Source organism: Harpia harpyja, chromosome 14 (genome assembly GCF_026419915.1).
Source record: "Harpia harpyja isolate bHarHar1 chromosome 14, bHarHar1 primary haplotype, whole genome shotgun sequence".
Taxonomy (NCBI): Eukaryota; Metazoa; Chordata; class Aves; order Accipitriformes; family Accipitridae; genus Harpia; species Harpia harpyja.
Window position 1 is genome coordinate 15,346,966 of NC_068953.1, and position 23,398 is coordinate 15,370,363.

At 45.9% G+C, this 23,398-nt stretch overlaps 1 protein-coding gene across 12 annotated transcripts in view; it reads right to left on the reverse strand.

Annotated features, from left to right (window-relative positions):
- PPIP5K1 (diphosphoinositol pentakisphosphate kinase 1) overlaps positions 1 to 23,398 on the reverse strand; it is a 52,252-nt gene that overhangs the window by 1,810 nt on the left and 27,044 nt on the right. For 4 of the 12 annotated variants that reach the window (XM_052808974.1, XM_052808976.1, XM_052808973.1 and 1 more), the window contains exons 24-31: positions 23,161 to 23,277; positions 22,689 to 22,853; positions 21,498 to 21,588; positions 16,234 to 16,356; positions 12,223 to 12,285; positions 9,485 to 9,712; positions 1,774 to 1,911; positions 1,233 to 1,346 (exon numbers count right to left, since the gene is read on the reverse strand). In XM_052808974.1, the coding sequence (XP_052664934.1) occupies positions 1,233 to 1,346; positions 1,774 to 1,911; positions 9,485 to 9,712; positions 12,223 to 12,285; positions 16,234 to 16,356; positions 21,498 to 21,588; positions 22,689 to 22,853; positions 23,161 to 23,277 (1,039 nt within the window). The remainder of the gene's footprint in view (positions 1 to 1,232; positions 1,347 to 1,773; positions 1,912 to 9,484; positions 9,713 to 12,222; positions 12,286 to 16,233; positions 16,357 to 21,497; positions 21,589 to 22,688; positions 22,854 to 23,160; positions 23,278 to 23,398) is intronic. The other 8 variants (XM_052808980.1, XM_052808985.1, XM_052808977.1 and 5 more) reach the window with 7 other exon arrangements.

The following is a 23,398-nucleotide window of genomic DNA, read 5'->3' on the forward strand; positions in this document are numbered from 1 at the left end:
AGAAAAATCTTAAACATTTAGTTGATATTTCCCCATCCCAAAGCCTGGGCAGACCCAAGCTGTCACAGTCCCACAGTTCTACAACCAATAGGTGAGGGTCGTCTATATGTCATGCAACCTGGCAGGGGCGTGCAGCTGCTCTTAGGTGTGTTTCTGGCAGCTCAGCTGATGAAAACCCAAGCACAAACACCACAATTACATCTTGTCATACAGTGCTATGTTGGCATATAGCCAAGAGTGAATTCTGTTGTCACTACAGAGCGAAATGGGAAGTGTGATATTGGGTTTTGAGCAGAAAAGCAGTTTCTTTCATCCCTCATTATTATGGAACACTCTCAGCTTCAACTTTGCTCCTCTTGGTTCCTGATACACACAAGCCCTGAATGTTGAGCTAGAGTCACCACTGGAAGAAGAAATATTGCTTCTCCACTAATGCTTATTCTTGCCTTATATGTACAATGAGCAAAACTAGAGAACAGATCTAGATTATATCTAATCCAGTAAAGGTGAGAGCATTAAACAACTGTTTTCAGTCAAATCGGTTCCCTGATCTTGCTGCCTACACAAACACACACTACTCCTGGCACAAGGAGTGTACAGCCAGGAGAAGAGTAGGACTGCTTTTTAAGTGGCAACCTTGACTTGTGTTATTAAGGCACTTGCTGTGCAACTGTTGGCTAACCCTCTCCCCTTTGAGTTCAAGTCAGATCTGCAAAGGGGACTAACAGCAGTCATCAGCTCTGCAGAGACTACAAGTGAGGCCCAGCAGCTGCAGAAAAGCCTGTAAGTGAAGAACTAAATGATTGGCTGTCCTATATGGAGCTCTGGGTGAGGCATGTACGTGGTTGGTTAGGAAAAGAAGGCATTTCCACATGCCAACACTGAGTTGGCCATGTGTCATGGAGAATCACAAAACTTGAGATGAAAATGAAGTGCATTCAGGCCCTCCATGTCCTAGTGCACAAAGCCGAGGATGTCTGGAGAGACAACATCCATCCTACAGCAGATGTCCCCACACTACAGAGAGTCCCTTTTTGCATCTTTCTTTGGAAGCTTTTTCACAGGGCAAATGACTACTTTCCCTTTTACCTATTTCCCCTTTCCGTTTCTCTTCCTTCAAGGGCAGAGCATAGAAACCCTAAGCACGAATACTTGGCTTCCACCATTTAGCACTCTTTAATTCCCTCCCTCACCATCACATTCACCCCTGATCAAGAAAGGAGCACACTCACACCAAGGGGGCTTATCCGAACGCTGGCGCAATGGCAAAGAGGATGATGACAGGATTCTCTGGGACATAAAGGGGTCTCCTGGTATCTGGCTGCCAATCATTGAATCAAACAAAGCTTCAAGAAAAAAAAATACACAGATCAGTAATATTCAGACAGAAATAAAGGAATGGCTTATAGCCCAGCAGCCATGAGCAGGCACTCCGGGAAGAGCTCAAGAACAATGCAAATTCAGAGCCATGCCTGTCCATCAGCTCCTAGGAATCTGAGGCTAAGATTTCCCAAACTGGAGTTTGTAACCACGTCACCATACTTACCAGCTACAGACAGACCTGACCAATTACTTATCTCTCAAGTGGCTTAGGATGGCTCTGAGCTAGATCCCATAGCTCACTCCTGGGCTAGAACACCCTGGAATAGATTTCAGAGACTGCACTTATTGCCAGTCCTGTCAGGCTGATCTGTCCTGATAATGTAAAAGACCAAAAGTTCTTGCCTTGACTCTGTTCTGGCTTACCCAGAGACAAGCCCACCTCACCAGTACCTGCGGTAGACTGGACATGCGATTCGCTGCAACTCCTGCACACAGCCGTCAGGAACTCATTGACCTGTCGCAAAGAGAGGGAGTTGTGCAGGGTCTCCAGGGGATAAATGGTGGGAACCATGGAACAGCCTTCAAAACCTGGAAAGAAACCCAATCAGAAAATGAATAGAGCAAACTGCAACCTAAATCCATGCAGGACCACTCATGGCTGAAGGAGCTGGGCAGTCTGGGAATCAAACAACAGGCACACTCAGGCCTAAGGTCACCTTTTCTAGGCCAAGAAAATCGCCACTAGGCAATCACATGCAATAACAGACCTGAAAGCAAGCGTCCGGGCACACGCAGAAGGAGGGGGAAGAGGAGGAAATGTATCTAGCAGCAGCCATGTTTGCTGCAAAGCCTGTGACCCTTTTGCTAAAATATATGGTTATGATGGAGAACTTGGCACAGTGCCTACACTTTGCAGAAGCTAAACAGAATTTGAGTGAAGTCAACAGAATTTCCATAAAAGGACCCCCACCACTAGTGACACCCCAGCCTGGGACACAGTCCACCTTGTCCCCATCAGCGAGGTAGTGCACACTGCTACAAGTGCAGGGAGCGGCAGAACCTCTCTCTCTCACAGTATACCCTCCAGTGTACGGCTGACAGACTGCACCCCAAGGAAGGGCTAGACAATAGTTTGAATTATTTGTCCGCTTAACGAGACTTGACTGCCAGCAAACCCAGAATTAGTAGAAATAGGTATTTCAACATTTAACAGACACTTGGTCAGAGCTAAGGTGCATCACAACCATTCACAATAAATTCTTTGCTACTCAAGCCAGTGTAGTATTACAGCAAACCATCTTCCTCTTCATCCAAGCTTCTTGGCAATATTTTGTGGAACCAAGCCAACCTGAAACTGTCAGAGGAGGAAGGAAAAAACAAATGAGTCTCTGGACATATGGGAACGAGGCCTCCTCCTGCTCTGTGCCACTTGAGTTTAAAGGCCTCTAAACTTCTTAAGCTTAGGCTTCCCATTCTGTGACTCCCTAGCTCCCTCCAAGGAGCTGAAAAAGACCCTGGGAAGGAATTGGGTTTGTTCCTACAGAGAAGGAAAATTACTTTGAAATGCAAAACGTACAACAGTTCTTGCTGCACTACTGTGTCAGGATTGCTGCCCAGCACACTGACAGGCTAAAATTGATCCGGGCAGCTTGACAGCACCTAAGGAGAAGACCTAGAGCACCTGGTCTGTCTGCTAAGTATAGTCATTGTTCCAATCACCTCCAGGACAGTCTGCTCCAATCCACTCACCTAACCCAGGTCTGCAAAAGCCAAGGAGCATGAGCCAGCAGAAGGTATTTAGAGTGAATCCACAAGCAATATGAGGAGGCTGCAGACCAGATCATCACCAGTTTGCAGTGCTGCAGAGACATTCACTGCCATAACAGCTACTGGAGATAAAGAACCCTTCAGACAGTCCAGAGAGGTTACCTGTGCCACAAAGGGCCTACAAACATCAGTTCAAGACATGAAGGATAACAAATCCTTGGCTAGCATGAAGGATTGTAAGACACAGGAAAAATACCATACTCTTCTGTCCCTTGCTGAGAAGTCCTTAGAGTGGAAGTGCTGAATAAGGCAGAGTATCTGTTCATTATCTTCTCATATGCATTCTGGGAGACAAAGCTAAAGGAAAAGGGTGAGAGCAAGACTTAACGAACAACCATGTGGAGGTGGTTGTGAAACAGCATAGTATGAGGCTAATGTCATTTCACAACAGAATCTAGTCTAAGAGGAGCCAAAGTTGGCTCAGCTATTGGGATCCCCAAAGAAAAAGGGAAGAAGTTTGAATATAACATAGGGCAAAGCAACGTAGTTAGAAGATACACTGGAGGCACTGATGGGGATCTGAGTGCTTGGGCACTCCTCTAATAAAAAGAGGAAATGGAAGGTCCAGCATTAAAGGAAACATGAGACACTGACAATGCTACCGATGTGAAATGATACACCTATATCCCCAAAGTGCCAAATGCCTGCTCGCACAGCTCTGCTCAGCACTATGTCACTTAACAGGTCTCAAGCAAGTAGAGAAAAAGGCAAAAGTTTTCCTTCTCAATGTGAAGCACTACTATTTTCAAGGAATCCCTCTCATTTGTGTATGGCAGCCCATTTCCCTCCACACCTCCCTTGACCTGCTTAGCTGCTGGGGAGAGGCCAACAACAGCAGTTTCATGCCACCACAGCAGAGCCCAAGCCAAGTTACCGCTAGAGACTGTAATCCTTATGTGTATCATAGCAGCAGCCAGAGTCCCCAGTGAAGGCTCTGACCACTGCTGTACCACACACATTTAGCAAAGAACTGAGGTCTTTGGGAAGGGACAACAAAAATAAAGCATGAGTGCAAACGACGGGAACCTTTCCAGCCTGACAGTCACCCAGTGCTGACTGCTCGGCTACTGCTGATGCTTCCCGAAACTCTTTTCCTGGGGCCTGCAGGGCAGGAGTCTGTGATGCAGACAACGGCACAAGAAATTAGACAGAGTTCCATTCATTTTGTACCAAAGTCAAACAGCAGCCCAGAAAGGAACAAGTTTCATTTTTCATTTCATTCAGGTTTGACTACACTAGCTGCATTAGGGATGCAGAGGGCAATCTGCTTCCTCCAGAGTTCGGCCCACCCTGCAGGGAGAGGCACGTGGTGGGGGTCTGCAGACCAGAATAGCTAAAAATTAATCCCAAAATCAACTGTAATCTTCCCCAGGCAAGGAGTACAGCATGGTTATGTCTCCAAAATTTTTGTTCAGTAAAATAGGAAGAAACCATCTGTTAGAACAAAGAAAACAAGATTTGGTTATGGGAAAAACCTTAAGATACACAAGGCAGAGCAGTCTGCTGAGTATGTATTATTTTGTTTGTCCAGGGAGACTGCGTGTGATGTAGGGGAGCAGGTATGGGGAATCTCCACTCTGAATCAACAATGCAGTAGCATCCTGACACAGCAGCAGAGAGAATGGTACTGCCTGAAGAGCCATTCTGCAGGTGAGACCACCAGAGGTACAATCCAGCTAGAGGATTACAAGTCCTGTTTTGACTCCCCCAGGCATGCTGATGCCAAAGCTGAAGGCCCACTCACGTTACAGCTGAGTTTACTATGTTCCAGTTTGAGCTCTTCTCTCCCCAGAGCTTCACGTTCTTACATGTGCACACTGTCAGAGTCTACTTGGTGTAATCACAGTTTATGAAGAAGTTCAAGGAGGGAGTGACTGTCCCCTTAGAGTAAGACTGTTTCAGAGCTGCCTAGTACTGACACACAACACTTCATAAGAGTATTAAGAAGGTGATTTGGGTATAAGGACCTTTTTGCAGAGATCATCTAGCACACTATACCATATAAAGCAAATGGTGACCTGCACCTGTCTCACATCTTCCATCAAAACCAGAGAATCCCAGATTTCTAGGAGACTCCAGCAGGCAGTAGGAACACACAGATACAACTCTTGTGAACAACTACCTCTTAGCAGATGACCTCAAAGAGTCAAGAAGTGCCACCTTTTTACCTGGACTACACAATGATGAATTCTGATATAGCCAACACCTGCTTTATGATTACATGGCTTAAACGCCAAGGAAATACATTACAGATCTCTGAGTGAACCCTATATGCTGTGTTACCCTACTGCTCTTTCACTGCAGATGTAACAGGTACTTTCATCCATTTAGCTGTATTTCCTTCAGTCACCCTCAGGTCTGAAAGAAAATTCAACCAAAAGTGTTAGCAGCAGAACTAAAATAAGCAGATTTTTATACTGGGAGAAAGGAAGAACAAGGGAGAAAACAAGACCTTGAATTCATTTGCATCTTGATTACTGCAGGAGATGTCCCAGTCTAAACCCTCAAGAGGAAATCAATACCATTTCATTAAGAGGAAACATCTAATATGAATCAAGGTAACATAAAGTTTCCTAAATTCTATGTATGCTCCATAGAGACACGAAGAAAGCTTACTGTGTAATATGAGTTGGGAAAGTTGAGTTTATATGGAACACATGCTACCCCCAGAATGAGATCAGTGTTGGTGTGATTATCCCTCAGAGCTGGTAATTCAGCAGATCACCTGGGAGCCAGCAGAATTCCTGGCTAGTGGGCACAACAAAGGAGCAGTCTTCAAGTAGTCCAAATAGCACGTTCCTCAGCTTTACTAAGATTGAGCTGAGGTCCCAAATAAGGCAAGCTTCTCTACTAGCAGAGTGGGCTCGTTAAAAGAGAGAACGTACTTGCTGCTGCAGCAGGCTGGCAAGTAGAAAGCAGCCAAACTGTTGTCAGCCAACAAAGACAGAGGCCAAGGAAGACTCAGGTGAGAAGTCTTTCTGGTCCAAAGCAATCCTTTTTGTGTATTATATTTTTGTCTGAGAGTTCTGAACATTACGACACACAATGTGATTAGCAAAAGTTGCTGAGTTACTACTACCCAGCTCGCCAGTTGTGAACTCTACACTGGAGTGGAAAGGGTGCCTGTTCCTTTCTAATGGAGATCCTGAAAGCAACAGGCAGACCAACAGTACCTGCAACATCCCGGAAAGGTCTGTACACCAAAGGGCTGTATGCCAACTCTTCTGGAGCGAAGAAGCACTTGCCCAGTCCCAGCACAGATTCTGAAGGGCATGGGAGAAAGCACACTCAGCAAGTTCCTCTCTAACACGCTTGGTCATTCCAGCCTTATTTTGTTGGGAGAACTCCAATATGCCACATGTATATTTGTATGTGTTTATATATGCACACATGGTATGTGCATGAACTAGGATTTTGCTAACCAGCCTTTCTAAATGTAAGCCTGTACAGTGTCCAGGTTTCAGCTGGGATAGAGTTAATTTTCCTAGTAGCTGGTATAGTGTTGTGTTTTGCATTTAGTATGAGAATAATGTTGATAACACACTGATGTTTTTAGTTGTTGCTAAGCTTCTCATACTGCCCTGCCAGCAGAGGCTGGGCGTGCACAAGAAGCTGGCAGTGGACACAGCCAGAACAGCTGACCCAAACTGACCAAAGGAATATTCCATACCTTATGACATCATGCCCAGCATATAAACTGGGGGGAAAGCTGGCCAGGGACTGTTGCTCGGAAAATGACTGGGCATCGATCAGCAAGTGCTGAGCAATTGCATTGTGCATCACTTGTTTTCTATATTCTAATTCTTTTACTATTACTATTATTATAATTTTTATTACTATTACCATTATTATTATTTTCTTCCTTTTCTGTCCTATTCAACTGTCTTTACCTCAACCCACTGGGTGGGGGAGTGAGCGAGCGGCTGTGTGGTGCTTAGTTGTCAGCTGGGGTTAAACCACAACATACAGTCAGCTGTAAGGTCTATCCTAGTTCAGCACCTCTCTGGCCACAGTGCCAGAAGTGGCTACAAATGAAGGGGTATGAGACTAGACAGCACGTAGTGACTCTTCCCCCAGGCAGTCCCCCAAACTCCAGTGACCTGCGGCTCAGAACTGCTCTAAACCTGACGTGTCTCTTCCATATTCTCCAGTCTCCCCTTGAACTCAGTTAAGCTCCTACCACCCCTGTGTACCACAGTGAGGAGTTTCACTCTGCATGGAAAAAATCTCTTCTGTCTGAAGCTGCCTCTACTCACTCCATTAGAAACCTCCTAGCTCCTGTACTGGAACTGACATTAAACTGCGGATCCCCACCACTCCCTCTCCAGGCCACTCTGACCACTATCACAAACATCTCTCCCAGACTGCAAATTTCTACCTTTTCCACATTGTCCCAAGTAGCGATGGTCAGATGAGAGCCCACCGTTTTATATACGAATTTGAGGCTGTTTCCCCTTGTCATTTAAATTTATTTACACTGAACATCACCTGCTGTTTTATTGCCCACTCATTCTCAGAGGACCATTCTCTGTTTCCTCACAGCTGACCTTTGGCTTCAGTACCACTGTAATTCATTATGAACATGAACTTACTTCACACTCTTCTTTTTCCCAGCTATGACCACACAGATAAGCACAGGTTCCCAGACAGATTGCTTCAGGGCTCCACCATTGATCTTTCCAACTATAGATGCCAACTGCATACTTTTAACTCCCTGATTCTATCTTTTAATTCATGTTTTCTTTGTGTGGATAGAAGTACAGTTGAAAACCAAGAAAGAGAGGATAGGAGTATGTAGTTTTCACAAGGCAGGGGAAGTTGGGCTGTTAGCTACAGACACTGGAGAAACATCTGCTCTGAGAAGAACCCCAGCAGGAATCCCAAACATGCTAATTAACTGCGGGCTTGATGACAGACTGAGAAAACAGCAAGAAAGAACTCACTGATTGCAGAGATCTGATTTCCACACAGGAAGGCTGCTACACTGAGGTACATAACTCATACATTTGGCTGCATTAGCGCAGGCTGCACAACGCAGCACCATACTGCAGTGTTTGGCGTATCACTGCCCAAAGCACTGAGTTAATTTCCTCTCCCTACCAGACCTCACAGGAGATGGCCGAGATCTGCAGCAGGGGAAGCTCGGCTTTAGTTTTGGAGCAGTCTGCTGTGTTCCAGCATCTCTTCCCTTGAAGCAATTTTGCTCCTCGTTAGTATTTGTTGCTAGGAGACCGAGGCTTGTCCTAATTATATATGAAAAGCAACAGCCATCTCCAAATTGCCTACTTGACAGAAAGGGCCATATCAAGAAAAACAGACTGTGTAAGAAAAATTCTCATTTTTCCAGGCTCTGAAAACACTTCATCTTGTTGCTTCACTACATAAAAAGCTATAGTGTCTCTGCCCCTTCCACCTATGGGTCTGAATGAAAAAGGAGGTCCATGCATCACACCACACAGCTCAGCAAGCCACATGCACCAAGCAGGTTTTATGGTGCAAGGTAAATATTAACAGCAAGCCCTAGCTAGCTGCCTCTCTCAGAGAGGAATCTTTCTACCCGTCTTAGAAGCACTGAGACCTCAATGCATCAGACTTCCCGTCTGTGCCAGAGGCTGAAAAATACCAGAGAAACAGTAGCAAGTTTTGATTTATAACATCTAGATTCAATACTGAAATTGCCTACCTCTTCCCACCAGAGACAAGACACACTACAAAAGTCCTAAGAGGCAGAACAGATGCCATGCAATGCAGCCACACAGAAGCTCAGTTTCTACCCTATCTTAACTTGGTGTCTCTAGAAACAACACAATCCCACAAGCACTCACTTCCCCAAAATTCCACAGCAAGTTCACTCTGCACATGACCAGCTGCAGCACCTCCTTAATCTTCTTTCTTCCCATATTCTTACTATTCACTTTGGTTCCTCCATTAATAGTGGGACACCTTGCAGCACCCCACTGAGACCTGCACAGGGGTATCATGTCAGCAGGGCATCACACCGGTAGGAACTCAGCATCTAACCTGAAGGAAGCTTAAGGGCTTATCCTAGCTAAAGGAAGGAGGCAAAAAATAATTGCCAAAGATGGAAAGAGCACAGTTACAGCCACACGAAGAGCACTGGCTCCATGTGGAAAGGCTACCGCCTAAGGCTCCCAAACTGCCGGGTGCAACAGCCCACACAGCTTGCTGCAGCAGCAGCCCAGAGATTTAAGGGATGCGGTGAGGGAAATGCTTTCCTTTTTTAGAAGCAAAGCATACTTTGCATTCTCAAGCAGACAGTGGTCCCTGCTCAGCTATGAGAGCACGGAACCAAGGCAGCTGCAGCGTGCAGTACCGTAAAGACACTCCAAGTCATCCTGCCCTGAGATCAGCCAGCTCCTGAAGAGGCGCAGGTGGTAGGAGCACTGCTGGAGGTGATGGGCTAGAGTGGCATCCAGGGAGATGTTCCGGCTCGTAGCATAGTCAGAGGAAAAACGGCGCAGCAACTGGGCAACGTGGTGGTGCTCAAACGCATCTGGAGGAAAGGGGGCCATAGAGAGTGAGAGGAGAGGGGCAGGTGCAGCTGGGGATAGAGAAATTGCGGAGATGTGAGGAGGGAGCTGCCAGCACCAGGGCCACTGGGTGGGAAAGACCCACACCACACACTGAAGCCCAATCCCTCCCACCACAAGCACATCAGGAATACCCTTAGATCTACATACCCCCAGTCACATTGCAGCAGGCCAGCCTCCCACCCGGCCCAGCCTTTGCCAAATGCAGCTGCACTGCAGGGGCAGTCCCTGAGCAGTGAGCTTTCATCTTTGTAAGTGAAAGTCTGACAAGCGAATAAATTTTAGGACACGTTCCAAGTCCAATACAGTTCAGGTTTGGCTAGATAAGAAGGTCAGGCCCACACTCGCCCTCCCCCAGCTGAGACAAGAAATCCAGACTGCCAACAGAGCGTTCAAGTCCTGCATCCAAATGCAGCCAGCCACCTCAGCACATGGAAGAGAGCAAACGGCCCAGCATCAAACGACTGGAAGCTGTGAAAGGGACACTGGGGGACAGCAGGGTTTGACTCAGAGCATAGTGCTTAGAGTGTGGAAGAACAGAGGGAGCACAGAAGTGCTGACCTTCCCTCTCTAGACTCTCAGAACAGCCCTGTGCAATCTTCTGTGATATCCTTGCATGGCAGACAAGACACTAGCATGCAGGCATGTCTCCTCCTCCACGCATACAGCCTCAGGACTCATGTCACGCTCCCAAGATTCATGAGACCGCGGCATAAACCATCTGGCCTGACACTGTGCTTGGCCACTGCTCTGGTTCACCCATCCCATTTCACCACACAGAGGCAGCTCTTCAGAAACAAAATCCAGATTCAGAGCTGTGAATAGCTTTTGCATCGTCAGGCAAGTGGTTCATGTGGCTAAACATCCTTCCTGCTAAAACCAGTGCCAAGCCTCGACCAAATATGCCTAACTTCAATCTCACACCTGCTGGACCTCTGTCTTTGTTTTCTTGATTAAGGAATACTTTGCTGTTAGAAATGTTCATTGGGTTCTTGGGAAAAACCTGATGCCCAGTTTCGCTTTATTGTATTTGAGGCAGGGGCAGTTGCTTTACAGTGTGGCTTAGGAAAGACCGGTGCTTGGTACAAGTTTTGCTGGCAAGATAGAACAACACATCCTGGTGACATACACCACGTGAGCTCAGATGGTATCCAGACATACAAACAAATTGAGCAGTTGGTCACTCGGGGAAAAACAAAACCAAGCAAACACAGAAAATAGGTTCCCTTCAGTTATTTGAAATGATAAAGCCACATTTAGCTGCCCTTTCCCCTTTCATCTTTCCCAAAACTCTGGTCTTCATAACAGTCTTCTGAACTTCTTTAATCTTCCAGATCACGCAGAGCAGAATATCTTCACATTTACTAAGCAACGAGATTGCAGAAGCAGCCTTGATCACATAAGACAGAAATACTTAACCTTTTATCTTTCAGCGACCTGCTTTGGTTATAACTCATCTCAACAGCAGGAGCCATGAGGTAGGAGTGGTGCTGTGAAACAAACCTTTTCAAAAGTTTCTGTGCAAGACTTGGATAATAAACACTAGTTCAAGGTATCTGCTACAACAGAGCTAGTGGTCTTTAACATCAAAAGACTCACAGTTCAGGTGTCAGATTAGTAGCAATATGAAGCAGAGATAGAGTCAACAGAAGCACCGTCAGACATTCTTTACCAAGCCTTTTCATAGCTACGAGCATGACAGGCGTGAAGCAGGTTACGTCACCCTGGGTGGCATGGTGCCGATCCCCTCCTACCTCAGGAAGGCGGCAGGCCCATGGCAGCATTGTTCACCAACAGCAGACGAGTGAAAGCTCTGGAGAGACACCATTCCCAGGATAACATCTGCAGAAAAGGTGAGCCTACTCCCACCAACATCACCATGCTTGGAGTAACCAAGGGACCACTCTAACAGACAAGTTTGCAAATAGGAGGCCATGAGGTTACCAGTACTCCTAAAACGACTGTGCTGAGGAATACCATGCACAGAGGGAACGCTGTTAGCACCTCCTTCTCTCCCACCAGAGACTGTGCTCTTCCAGGTGACATATGGGTAGCCTTAAGGCTATCCTTGTTTTGGTCCTGCAAATCTGCATTGTAGAAACTGAGGACCTAAGCTGCTGATGGTCTTAGGATATGGAGTGGATATCACCCCCACAAATCCAACAGTATTCTATCTCCGACACCCACCCCCCCAAAAGGAAGCATGAAAGAAGGCCTTAATGTCAGCAGTGGAATTAAAGGCTGCGTTAGGAGTCCATTCACAGAGCCACTGCTCTTGCTTTTTCACCTGGGACACAGATGTCTTGGGGGACAGCAGAGGAACCACTGAGAAGTAACAGAGGGTGAATGGACACGTTAGTCACAACAAGACAATGGGGGAAAGTGAAGCATGTTTAGACACCAGATACACAGACACAAAAAAACCACAAGAAGGCTGAGAGGAGAGTATGTGCAGAGAGAACTGAATGTGAGCATGGGGTTAGAAGTGTGAGGGAACGTCAAATCAAGGAAGCAAACGTACCATTAGTCGGATGCTTTGCAAACGACACAGAAAATCGTTTTACGGCTGGCATAGACAAGAGCTCTGAGGAAATAAAAACAGATCATCTCAGTTAACAGCCTGCTTCTAAGGATCCCCCGACCTTCATATGCTTGCAACTACCCTTTCAGGTTCACCTTCTTCTTGATCCCCATAACACATGCTCTTGTTGGCACTGCTGTAGCACCCCGGGCACGCTCTACCTGTAGGTCTGACTGAACCTTTTGGCTTCCTAGCACTCTGCCAGCTCCCCGCTTCCCTTGCACTGCCCTGCCAGGGCCTCCCCTGACACTACAAAGACCTCAGCCACACTCTCGCAGTCACAGACAGCATCTCATACCTTCCCACCACACTTCCAGCCATTCTGAGAGCAACCCAGGCTCAGGCCAGTGCAAGATGCAGTTAGGCCATGCTCACAGCCACAGGAGCACATGGCCAAGCAAGCAGCAGCACCACAGGAGGATAGTTCTCAGGATTGCCCTCTGCCCAAGGAAAACGACAACTGTTCTGCAGCGGAACTGAAGAGCTCTGGCATAGGTAAGCGCAGCCCAAAACATCTTCTTAATGCAAGCTAAACAGAGCTATGTATGGCAACTAACTAATTAGGGAACAAACAGAAGACCCATGAAGACATGCCTCTACAGTTCTGTTGCTCAAAGCATTTCAGTACAGAAGAGGTTTTGGGATACTCCTGTCAGAGTGGTCCTCAGGCTTCTCCTGGCCACATCCCAGGCCAGGCCAAGCTCTCCCATAGAAATCACACATCAGAAAGACAGTGCAAGGACAGATTCTATGCATCTGATAGGGTGCAAACAGATGAGCTTTAAAAGACATGGATTAGTCTCAAAAAAAAAAAAAGCTGAAAACTTCAGTTTATTCCCACTCTGGAAATTCCTCAGCTATCATGGGAAAGAATGGCCTAGATCAGATCATCTGTATGTAGGATTTGATGTGAGATCCCAGCCAATCATATCTTTTGCTGCTATTTAGGAACTTTTAGGAAATATTGGAAAATGCTTTTATTTCTCCTTCATGTTTCATGTGTCCGTTGTACCTAGTCAACAGAGTCTGTATGCCTATCCCTCTACACCAAGGTTAGAAGATACACAAATAAATCTATGCTCCACACCCCCATTGTGCTTCTCTAGCTACATCCACTGACTTGGCCAAATAATATATTTAAACCAACTCTCAAACTTGCTGCAATTTCCTTCGCCAGCATAACATCCCTAAAAATTGTTTTTCTTTCTTTAAACTCAACAAACAGAGCATGACAATCTTCCCTACACATGCTATCCTTTAGAAGTGTCCAAGTCCTGGAGCTGCAGTCAGCCAGCTGGTAACCACCTCCATTCCACCCCACACCTCCCCCTTGCCTTTACAGCACATCATTTTAAATGGTACTGCAACACAGCTTACTGGATCCCTGGCTTCAGACAAGCCAACTTCAAATCACAACCATCAGTGGACCTTCCTTCAACCTGAGGTTGGACACAACTTCCCACTGAAGTGTTCCTTAGTCCTCTTCCAGCCCCAAGCAAAAAAGGCTTCACAAATAAGGGCCATTTGAACTTCACTTGAGCAAGTCTTTGATGAAGTGCTATAAGCCATGCGCCATACCTTGAAGCACCACAACCATGAAAAAATATCAGAGAATTCATGCAAAGATGTGCTCCAGAATCTGAAGGTTTTTAAACTTTATTAGCCCAATGACCGTGAAGAAGGCCTTGATACAAATGTACTTGAAGAGGCTGCTGTAGCTGCTGTGTCACTTACTGTATTCAGCCCTAGTGATGTTTGGTTTAAATGCCATTGTTCAGCATTTCATTGGTGCTCATTTAAGCAGGAACATGCAGATCAAGGGCTTTTTTCACATTCCAAACTACCTTCCCCAGACGCTAAATACACTTCTGCCTCCTACTTGTTTTTCCAAGCCCCCCACTTCTTCCTCACAATTGCTCTTATTGCAGCAAGGCGCTGGTAGCACAGGGTGCCATAGCACACTAAGAAACATGAGAAAAGAAGTGTAACATCAAGATGAATAATTCTGGGCTGTGTTAGTCACACACTAGTTTAAATAAGTCTGCCTTTTAAGTACTTGAGGGTACAACTGCGTCTCAGCACGCAGAGACCTTGTCAATGAATTTAGGCTAATGCAGCAGGACTCGGCTCTGGACCTTGAATGCGAGTAGCCAGCTGCCAGCACGCTCCTACTACACAGCCTACAGAGAAAGGCAGCACAGCACCAGGACTGAGCAGAATCTGTTCTGTTCCCAGCTGGGTACAGAGCAAGCAGTCTTTGATGCTTTTCCCTGAGAATTAGTGCTGCCTTGGATTCACACTGCTTACAGAGTTATGGAAGAAAAGCAGCCAGAGCCCTTGCTGGCCTTTTCAGTGGCTTTCCTGGTATTCATGCCCCAGTCTTGTGCCAAACACCATGAGCTTATTCTGGGACCTATGAGTACCCAGCACTTGCTGCCTTGAGCAGCTCAGAGTGGTACAGCAGGGTTTAAAATCCTCCCAGTTCACCCTCCCTGTCTCTATCACTCACAGCCTGTTGTGCGCTAGGGAGCTGCCTGAAGAGGTAAGAAGCAACACAGTTTTCTCTTACACAGTGAAAAGCAGCACAGAAAGCCAGTATACATAATGGTCTCAATACAACAGCATTCATGAGGTTCCAATAGGTCTGAGAATTGGATAGCATCTTTCCACCCTGATTTGCTAGGCCATTCTCCTTGCCTTAAAACTGGACAAAAATCTAAATGAATCAACCTCCTGTTTTCCCCAAAGGCCCCAAATTACTGCCTTAATAATTTCCCCACCTTGTAATCCACCAGTGCTAGTGTCCGTTATGATCCCAATAAGAAAGGCACTCAGGCTCTCTAAAGTATTGATTAAAATACCGTTTGTTAGAACTAACACAAAAAAGTAAAAGAGAGGACAGGTAATCCTACATCCATTCAGATGCTGGGAAGCCCAAGTTGTGTAACATTGGGTGGATTTCCAATTAGGGCACGGCATGCTGTGCAGATCCTATCCACGGAGTGGTTTGTTCAATGCTGCTCAACTCAGCGTTCCAACAAATGGTATGTTAATCAGTACTTACAGAGTTTGAGTGCCTTTCTTATAGGAATCACAACAGACACTTGCACTTGTGCATTACACCCCTCCAACTCCTCCAGGATATCTCAGTCTTTCCCTGTCCTCCAATTTCCTTGAAAGTAACAACACAGTCCCTGCTTCTCAATGCATATAATGCACTAGTACAAACTGCAGAACAATCCGCAGCTGGCAACACCCCTTCACCCATGTGCATCAGGCAACATTTATACTAATGACCCAAATACATTTTACCAGATCGTCTTGCTGAACTTTAAGACAGTTCCTGCAGAACTGCACAATAACTGGACTTTCTGGTCCTTTTGCAGTATTTCATCCAAGTATCCCACTTACCTCAAGCACTTCAGGCATATTACATTTGCTTTCTGACAGCTACCTTGGACTCTTCTGTGTGCCCAACCTTACTCTAATACCCATCTTATCCACCCCCAAGCATATCTTTCTGCCTTTGGGACAGCTCCATCTTCTGTAGGGCAAGGATTACTGTCTCCACAAAAGCTTTGTTTAGCATCAGCAAGATCACCAAGGTAAGCAAGATGATGTGACGTGCTGGATTTCCATACCAGGACAAACCTATTTAATATCTAGACCAATAAAACCTCCTCCACAACAGCAAGTAGTATTAAAATGTCAGACCAAAATCAGACCCCAGCAATACCATACATCAGCATAAAACTCCTTGCACATCAGCTCCTGTCTTGTCCTAGCAAGGATCACAATTTCTTGGGATATGATAAAATGCATTACTGTAGATGCGACGAATATACACATTCAACTGTCATTCTTCTTAGCAGTCTAAGCCTTTGCCTCAGTAGCATCCTGAGACACCAAAGTCCACAAATTAACCACCTGCTGCATGGGGAACACACATACCGTCTTTGTATGTCAGGCTGCTGGCAAACTTTTTGCCATGGCTGCGTGCGTAGTCCTGGAGGTTGGGGGCACTGGAGGAGCCTCCCAGCACAGTGGTGCTAAACAGGCCGGTGCATTGTGACCCTGGAAAGGCATGGAAGGTGTTAGTATTACATCTCCACTGCATGCAACTACAGAAAAGCAGGGTTAGTCAAAAAATGAGGAATGAACTGGCCACTTTGCAGTCTCAGGAAAAAAAATTATGCCAGGGAGCATAGGGAGGCAGTATTCCCCATTCTAAATTCAGTAGTGTCAAATGCACAACAGGTAGCCCGAAACTCAGCAGCAGGAAAGTTCTTAACTCCGTCCAGGGGTTTATTTCCATTTGGCTTTCTTGCCCTGACCTAGGAGAAACACCTTGACACCCTCTAGTCAGCAAATCTACGTACTCATGTCAGAAAAGTCAAGATGCCAAATCACTGATGTTCATGTCACAGGGCTTCATTTCTCTGCTCTTCTGCCCTTTCTCTTTGGAAAACTCCTTTTTCTTTAGGACACCAAGAAGAAGAAAGGACTGCCTGATCTGTTGATCAGCAAATGTGGATTAATCACTCTGTCAAGCAGTAAGGAAAGCAATGTGACCAGAGAGCTTTCTTTCACAAGCTGCTGCCCAGATGATATTTCACATCCACTTGGTCATGTCTTGCTACTCCAGAGTAGGTCCAATTGTTCCACAAACTACCCTTGCAAAGCATCAGATGTGCACACAGCATGGAACTTTGTTTACCCCATGGCGAGGAATATGGCATGCAAGACGGTCTCAAGCATAGGAGGGCAACCTAATACCAGTGGCTTTGGCAACTGCTGGTGTTTGCTTCTCCAAGGCACAGCGTTCTGTAGAGTGACTTGACTTTATGTGATATTTAGGGAACATCAGGCATTTGAAACAGGATTCTTTCAACTGAGGAAAGCAATTGTGAGTGAGACAAAACCTTATTATGGGCCAGACAAAGCCACTGATTAGCCATAAATTCTCTGCTAAACCATCTTGATGCTGCATTCTGTACTGAGAATACCAACTGCTAAAAACAACATTACTCCCACATACAAAAGGCTTCCAGAAACAAGCAGGTTGATCTTGTTCCACCTTGTCTGCCAAGGCAAAAAAACTGACATACTGCCTCTTAGTATTTAACTGGAACAGTGCAACTGTCACTGTTAAAAAGATCCTGCCTATATTGCAAACAGCTCTTGATTCTAAAACAGCATCATAGCATGATTTAGGTTGGAAGGAACCTCTGGAGGCTTCTTTCCCAACACCCCAGCAGGGCCAACTTGGATCAGCTTGCTAGGGTTTGTCCAGTCAAGTTTTGAATACCTCCAAGAAAGGAGATTTCGCAACTTCTCTGGGCCCCTGTTCCAATATCTGGCACATTCATGGTGAAAAATTTGTTCCTCCTAGCTAATTGGAATTTCCCATGCTGCAACTTGTGTCTGTTGGACTCTCATCCTATCACCACACGCCACAGAGGACAGTCTGTCTCCGTCTTCTCTGTAACCTCCCATTTAGGTGGTTGAACAGCATTAAGGTCTCAACTCCCCACAGCTTCTGATCTGAACAAGCCCTGCTCTCTCAGCTTCTCCTCCAAGGTCGTGTGCTCCAGCCCTCATCCACCTCCACTGCCCTTAATGGGCTTACACCCACTACATCCACACCCTTCTTGCACTAGGGAGCCCAGGACAGGACAGCAGTACTTCAGGTGCAGTCTCACAAGAGGTGAAAAGAGAGAAAGAACCAAATCCCTCAGCCTGACAGCTGTACTCCTGCTAATCCAGCAAAGCATGCCGTTGGCCTTCTTTGGTGTAAGGACACACTGCTGCCTCATGTCCACTCGTTGCTCTTCAAAACCCCCGCTCTTTCTCTGCAAAGCTCCTTTTTAGCCAGAGCTTCTTTGAAGAAAGCACACAGATCCTGAGTTTTGAGCTAGTCACATGTAAGCTCAGTCTAAGCTGATGACATCTGCTCCTGGGAACAGTGGGGGATGACCAAAAAGCTTCTCTTATGCACAGAGCTTAAGCTATTCCACCACTGTGACACTGCTGGTAGCTTTCCACAGGGTGGACTAGCACATACGTGTCCTTGGACAAACAGGCAAAGAACTCTTGCCTGCAGGGTGACTGATACACAAGCCTTAGAAAATTTTCTCCTAATGCCTTAAATTGAAGCTCAGTGCTGACTCAGCATGAGCCAGAGTCTGTTGGAATGCAAACAAAATTTTGTCAAGCAGCAGCCAGGATGATGCTCCTAATCATCCTCCCATAGCTTAAAAAACAAACAAACAAACAAACAAACAACAAAAAAAGCCCCAACAGACTCATTTACTGGCAGATAAAAACGGAACAGAAGATTTTAGTGACTTTCTATCTTAAGCAACCTCATGCCACTAAGGATACCCCAGTGTTTCTGCCATCCTACAGTAGACAGAGGCATTTTGTTAGCACCCTTAAGCCAGAAGAGAATTTACAAAGGTGACTCTATGGATGACAGCAATTGTCTACAGTGAACTCTAGGCAAAGTTACGCACACACACGCATCCTAAAGAACATAATGGTATACTAGCCATTTGGATTTAAGATGTAGCAACATCTGCTAGAAATTACTGTATGTGCTGGATCTTTTTTGTGTATTTAATTTTCAGATGTACATTCAATGTTTCAGATATATTAAAAATGGACATCCCTTATTTCCCTATGGGAGTCTCAGCACAACGCTTCAGGCCCACTGGCAGTATACCACCTCTGTTGCTGAAACAGCAAGGATTTTACCCCATATTGAAGTGTTCTTGCAAGCAAAGCAAGGCACTGAAATTTCCCTAGGCTTCTCAAGCTGGAAGCATACACACGATTGCAGACAATCCACAATAATGCACTTGCTCCTGCCCAGAAAAACATAGCACACCCCAAAGCACCACTTCACATACACAAAACAAGCTGCAGCCCGCCCCTTTTCCAAACAGACATTAAATTACAGTAAAGACACAATTCTGGCAGGTATGGCAGCAGGGTTATTATAGGAGCTCTGTGCTGCTCCCCATTCCTGCATGCTTAAACATAAGAGGTTATACCTGAACAGACATTCTCCCAGAGGATCCATTCTCCCAAAGATAACGATAGTGAGCCACTGACAAGATCAGGCAACAGGTGATAGGCTCAACTTCACAAAAGCTTAGAAACAGCAGGTAGTATCTGAATGACCCCCCTCACAGCATAGCTGCTGAGACAAGTATTAAAGTCAAAGTTCAAGCTCCTGTGAGTTCCGTATTATTTCTCACACAGAGAGCACATTTCAGGTCCTAAAGGAGGAAGAAAACAGATTTCTACAAAACAAGCAGGAAAGGAATCGGCAAGATTCCTTGAAGAGCTTGACTTTTACAGGTAAAGAGGCATCATTCTTCTTAACAGTTCTCGGGTTAAGAGAAATTCATAGCAACACAGACATCCTGATAACCAGGGATTGTGCAAGCTGGTGTTGCACCACAGGTCTCTCCTGCTCAACCCTTCTGTGCCTGCAGCTGCAAGACTCTATAGAGAAGAATGATGGCTGGACTGAGTATCTAGCTAGAGGTCTACTGTCACAGATCAGGTCTATCAATTCCTACTCAGAGTTTTGTCTCTGCAGAGCTTCACAGTTGGGAGAGTGACAAGCACAGGCTTCCCGGCAAGGCAAGTCAGGCAAGAACCTGAAATTAAACCTGCTGGGATCACATTTCAAATTTTGTTGTCACGGAAAAGTAGTACTTTACAAGGGTCCTGCAGAGCAGTAGTCTTCTCTATTGCCAAAACAGACATTCCTCAGAAACCTGGAAAAGGCTGTAGTAAATAGGCTGTAACATCTGCTTTCCAGAGCACATGCCTTCTGGTACTCAGACATCCAAACAGTAAAGATAGTTTGCTTGTAGCATTTGCTGTACTCAGTAATTCTCCAAACAGATACACTTCCTTAACTGTGTGCCATCTCAGAAATTCTCATATTGATTCACATGGATTCACAGAATAACCACAGGTTTCTTCGAGCCTAAGCAAGGCAGTCTATTACAGCTTACTTAATCCTGCAGGTGGTCTGTGAAAGGCAGAAGTAAGTAGATGCACCACATGAAATAGCACATTCAAAAACCACTGTGGCCAAGGCTATTGTGCCTTTATGAAAAAAATATGCATCAGCCACTCCTTCTTAGATTTTTCCAATTGGCTGGGAGCATAACTGGCAGACTCCAGGGATACTTCCTAACCACTCTGAAGAAAATTCCCTTTACTTGGTAAGAATTAGCTTCCAAAGAAACACCTCATTCAAAAGTGACAAAGAAATGATCAGGCCTTTCAGAAATCTCTTGGCTGCAGGATGTCCACATAACAGAGTAAAGAACTGATGAGTCAGAACTGCTGCAAGTCTACGGCCATGCCATAATGCAAAAATGGTTTTAAAGAAAAAGAAAGTGGGCATAACTTAGGCATTTCCACCTCCTGGTGCTTATTAGTCATCTGCAAGATCTAGGTTGCACAGCTATCTTTGAACCTCATGACAGCAAAGACAGCTTTTCAGTTTCCAAATAGATCTTGCTTTAGCAAAACTATTTCAGGAAGAATTTCAACTATTAAGACATAGTTTAGATTGGGATGGCAGAGAATGGTACTCTCAAGGACAGGCAGAGAACACCAAGTGCCCCAAAATATTCTCTTCCGCTGGCTACCATGCAAAGAATGGCTAACCAGGGATTCCAGCTCAATTAGAGAGCTGTCAAACACCACTGCAGATGACATGATCTGTTCCATACAAGAGATCTTTATGAAGCAAAGGTAGAAATATAATAGTCTTACATGAAGAGCAGCTTTGCATGTAAACTACTGTTTTGCAGAACAGAAAGCACGCTAGTTCTCACGTAAAATCATCTCTTCCTACTAAGTTCAGAAATGGTATAACATATGGTAGCAACATGGAACCAGAAGGCCAACCTGCAAGTACACAGCTCGCTCTGTTGCTCCCATACTATAAAGGATGAACAGTGCATCTTCTGTTACTAGAAGCTGAAGGAGAAGATCATACACAAAAGGAGATACAATAAGATAGTCTCTACAGTGGTCTAAACAGTAACACTAAAAGAAGACATAATACAAACAGAGAGACATACAAGGAAGTTAAGCCAGGTGTACACGTGGAGAGACAGACAGATACCCACAGAAATACAGAGGTACAGGTGAGCAGGCTGGTTACAGGCCAAGTACAGTACCTAAGCCACTTTGCTTCATCTCAGAAGATTGCCTGGAATAAGTGCTGAAGAGGCGATAACCTCCTGATTTGGAAGAAGATTCAGATAGCACCTGCAAAGACAGATAGTATAATCAGTGTCGTGCTCCAAGTTACCCACTGGTCTCAAAAGCCTTTATGCATCAATTGAAGGTAAAGAAAAGGACGTCTCTTCCTTAAAATCACCATTTTCAAGAAGCATAACGCTAAGATTGTGAGAGTGCATGCTCAATTTTTAATTTTAAGTTTGTGTTGGATTGTGGAACAATGGAGATCTCAAAAGTATGAAGGGACTCATGTACTGAGCTCCTTGTCTCCCAAGACTCTTGCTGGGATCACTGGGACATGGACTTCCTTCTTTAGCAGCAGGAAAGTATATCCCCTTTAACTTAGTATGTGCCTGTTACAAACAGCCCCCGAGTGCTGCACGCAAAGATTATGCCATAAGTGACACAGAGATGGAAGCCAGCTAACAAATACCTCACGCCCTAACTCTCTGCTTTCACTGGTTCAGAAAACAGCAAAAATGCCTATGAAACCCCTCCAAAAGAAGGGGCAATTCTAGAGCACTTTGAAGGTGCCAGCTACCTGCTGACTGAATCTAGCCTTATGACACATAACAGCCCTAAAGGAGAGAAGTAAGAACAGTAAAATCGATCTTTGTTACATTAGCAGATCAGTGAATGGGACAGTTCTAAACCCTGGCAGTTTAAACACTCTGTAATAAACCCACCAGTTAGCAGGGAACTCGGATTTGCATGAGATCTTAGATGGGAGACAGGAACAAGAAATGTGGAGCTGAACTGTGAGAGGCAAAGGCTAGAGTCTAAGGGTAGGCAAAGATGTCACCGTGGCTAGGCGAAGAGGTTACATGCAATCTTGTAGCTGGTTGCACTGATGCTTCTACAGAGCATGTAATCCAAGTAATTCTTGTGTTTCTCAAGCATTTCCTTACTTGCTCTTCCTCATCAGTTCCTCTGACCTGTGTTGCCCCTGTCCTTCCTCAATGAGGAGGAGTCTGGGAGGTCTGCCTTCCAAAAAATCCCTCTTTAACTTCCGCAGATCCTTTCCCAGAATCAACTCAAACTCTGGCACATTAAAAGGAATGCCAGGAAACCAAAACCAAGCAAAAGACCTTCATTAGAACAAGCAAGGGCACCCATTGCATTGTTACCTCCATGGACCCTGTTTTCCGGTTCCTGATCAGCGGTGATCTTCGCTGAATGCTGACGGGCTCGGAAGGCTGCGGAGACCTTTGCTGTGCACGGTCTGGCTCATCTACACCCTTCTCTTTGGAGAGGTCCTCCAGGCTGCCTTGGTCAGCTTTCTTGTCCTCGTTCTGCAGAAAGGAAACATTGACACCTACAGGCACGCGGCCTTCGCAAGTGCTGCCCAGGCACTGACTCCCACCTCGGGCCACCCAGCTCTGCTGAGCTCAGGAGGATACCAGCCCTGACAAAACCTGGGAGTTCGGCAGGGAACATAACCTGCTAACAGCTCGCGGGCACGAGAGAAGGGTCAGAGGAAAATTTGCTGCTGGAGACTGGACAGCTGCAGAGCCTGGTAGAGCAGCAAGGTGCCTGAGGGGCCCGCGCTGGCCACATCCCCAGCGGGCAGGGCAGCCTGCGCCCGGGCACGGTGCTCACCTCTGCGGAGGCAGGCCGAAAGCCAAACCCCGTGGGCACATTTCTGTCTTCCTCACAGCCTTTCACGCCAGGGCTGAAATGCAGCTCCACATGGAAACGCTCTTCTGAAGACGGGTCCTGTGAACAAGAGCCACAGGAATAAGTAAATAAATAAAAATCAGTCCCACTGTCAGCATAGGCCATGGTCTGACCTGGGCCACCCTGCCATGCTGGTGCAGCACGCATCCCAAGCGCATCC